Here is a 1,638-nt window from a genome sequence, read left to right on the forward strand (position 1 = left end):
TGGGTCTTGGATGAACAAGAGAGTGAACTAGACTGGTCCCCAAACAGAGCAGTAAGTCTTACTTTTTCCCAGGAAAGGGGTTTGGTCTTCCTTGGGTGAACGCACAAGTGATGAAACATAGGCACGGACTTATTCTGTAAGGATTAAACAGGGCACCTTGCCCTCCAATGACATGCCAGTGTTCGCAAGTGACTCGATGACAAGGCAAGGAAACAAATATAGGCCGCCCAGGCCCAGCAGAAAGTCAGTTGCTTCTGGTTTGTGTGGAGATGGCCCTGGGACTGCAGCTTTGGTGGCAGGTGCTGGCTGGACTCCTGCTCTGTCTGTGCGTCGGGCGATGGGCTGAGGCTGGGAAGGTGCTGGTGGTCCCCATGGAGGGCAGCCACTGGCTCAGCATGCGGGAGGCCGTGCGGGAGCTCCATGCCAGTGGTCACCAAGCAGTGGTTGTTGCTCCGGAGGTGAACCTGCACATCAAGGAAGAGGACTTTTTTACCGTGAAAGACTACGCTGTTCCCTATACAAAGGATGAGTTTGATTCCATCATGAGGACTCATATTCATGTGTTTTTCCAAAGAGTACATTTTCTTACAATGTTTTGGGAAGCTATGGCAACTTTGAAAAATGTGTCTTTGCTCTTTGCAAGATCTTGTGAAGCACTATTGCATAACAAGGACTTGATCAGAGACCTGAATGCCAGCTCCTTTGATGTGGTTTTAACAGATCCTTTTAACCCCTGCGGGGCAGTGCTGGCTAAGTACCTGTCCATTCCTGCTGTGTTTTTTTTACGATTTCTTCCCTGTGACTTAGATGCTGAGGGCACAGCATGCCCGAACCCTTTCTCATATGTTCCTCGGTTGTTAACAATGAATTCAGACCGCATGACATTCTTCCAAAGGGTCAAGAACATGTTCTACCTTCTGGGCCTGAAGCACATTTGCCAGGCTGCTTTCACTCCTTATGCACGTATGGCCTCTGAGCTCCTTCAGAGAGAGGTGTCATTGGGGGAGATTCTTTCCTCAGGATCCATGTGGCTGTTCAGAGGAGACTTTGTGATGGACTACCCGCGGCCGATCATGCCCAACATGGTGTTCATTGGGGGCATCAACTGTGCCAACAGGAAACCGTTATCTCAGGTGTGTACTGCTGCTGTGGTTCAATCAGTGCTCCCAGTGGAGCACATGTTTTTTTAAAAAGCTTTATTCGATTTGCTTCATTATATACTGATCTATATAAAGATCTCCACCTCTCCTCCTCCCAGCAGTCTTTGGTGAGCTAAATTTGTTAGTGTACCAGTAGTGTAGTAAAGGTTTGTGATGACCTTTGAGAGGAATGAAAGGTAAGGCTGAGGGTCTGTAATAGGATTGACAAGCCATGTGTGATTCAACTGTGATTGTCCTTTTGAAAAGCAACTGTTGTAAAGGTTGTTCAGTTTTCTTTTGCTGAGGGAGAACAGAGAACGTGAGCCCTGAATTCATCCATCAGGGGTTTTTGGTTGAGGGTGTTCAATAGGAGGAAGGAAGATCTGGCAGATTGCATTTGTTGCCCTGATAATTCAGAGTAGTTTTATCCTGGAGGGGATTGATGTGTGGTCACAGACCTAAACCCCCAAAAATCAGAAGTTTTAGAGAAGTGGAATAA

At 47.3% G+C, this 1,638-nt stretch overlaps 1 protein-coding gene across 1 annotated transcript; it reads left to right on the top strand.

The window, feature by feature from the left end:
- The first annotated feature begins 269 nt into the window (after positions 1 to 269).
- Positions 270 to 1,190, top strand: LOC128045639 (UDP-glucuronosyltransferase 1A3-like). The gene has a single exon (XM_052638091.1). The coding sequence runs from the start codon at positions 270 to 272 to the stop codon at positions 1,188 to 1,190; it is 921 nt and encodes a 306-aa protein (XP_052494051.1).
- The last annotated feature ends 448 nt before the right edge of the window (positions 1,191 to 1,638 follow it).

Source organism: Budorcas taxicolor, chromosome 3 (genome assembly GCF_023091745.1).
Source record: "Budorcas taxicolor isolate Tak-1 chromosome 3, Takin1.1, whole genome shotgun sequence".
Classification (NCBI taxonomy): Eukaryota; Metazoa; Chordata; class Mammalia; order Artiodactyla; family Bovidae; genus Budorcas; species Budorcas taxicolor.

Coding starts and splice junctions, on each gene's coding strand:
- LOC128045639 (XM_052638091.1), top strand. CDS start 270: ATGGCCCTGGGACTGCAGCTTTGGTGGCAGGTGCTGGCTGGACTCCTG.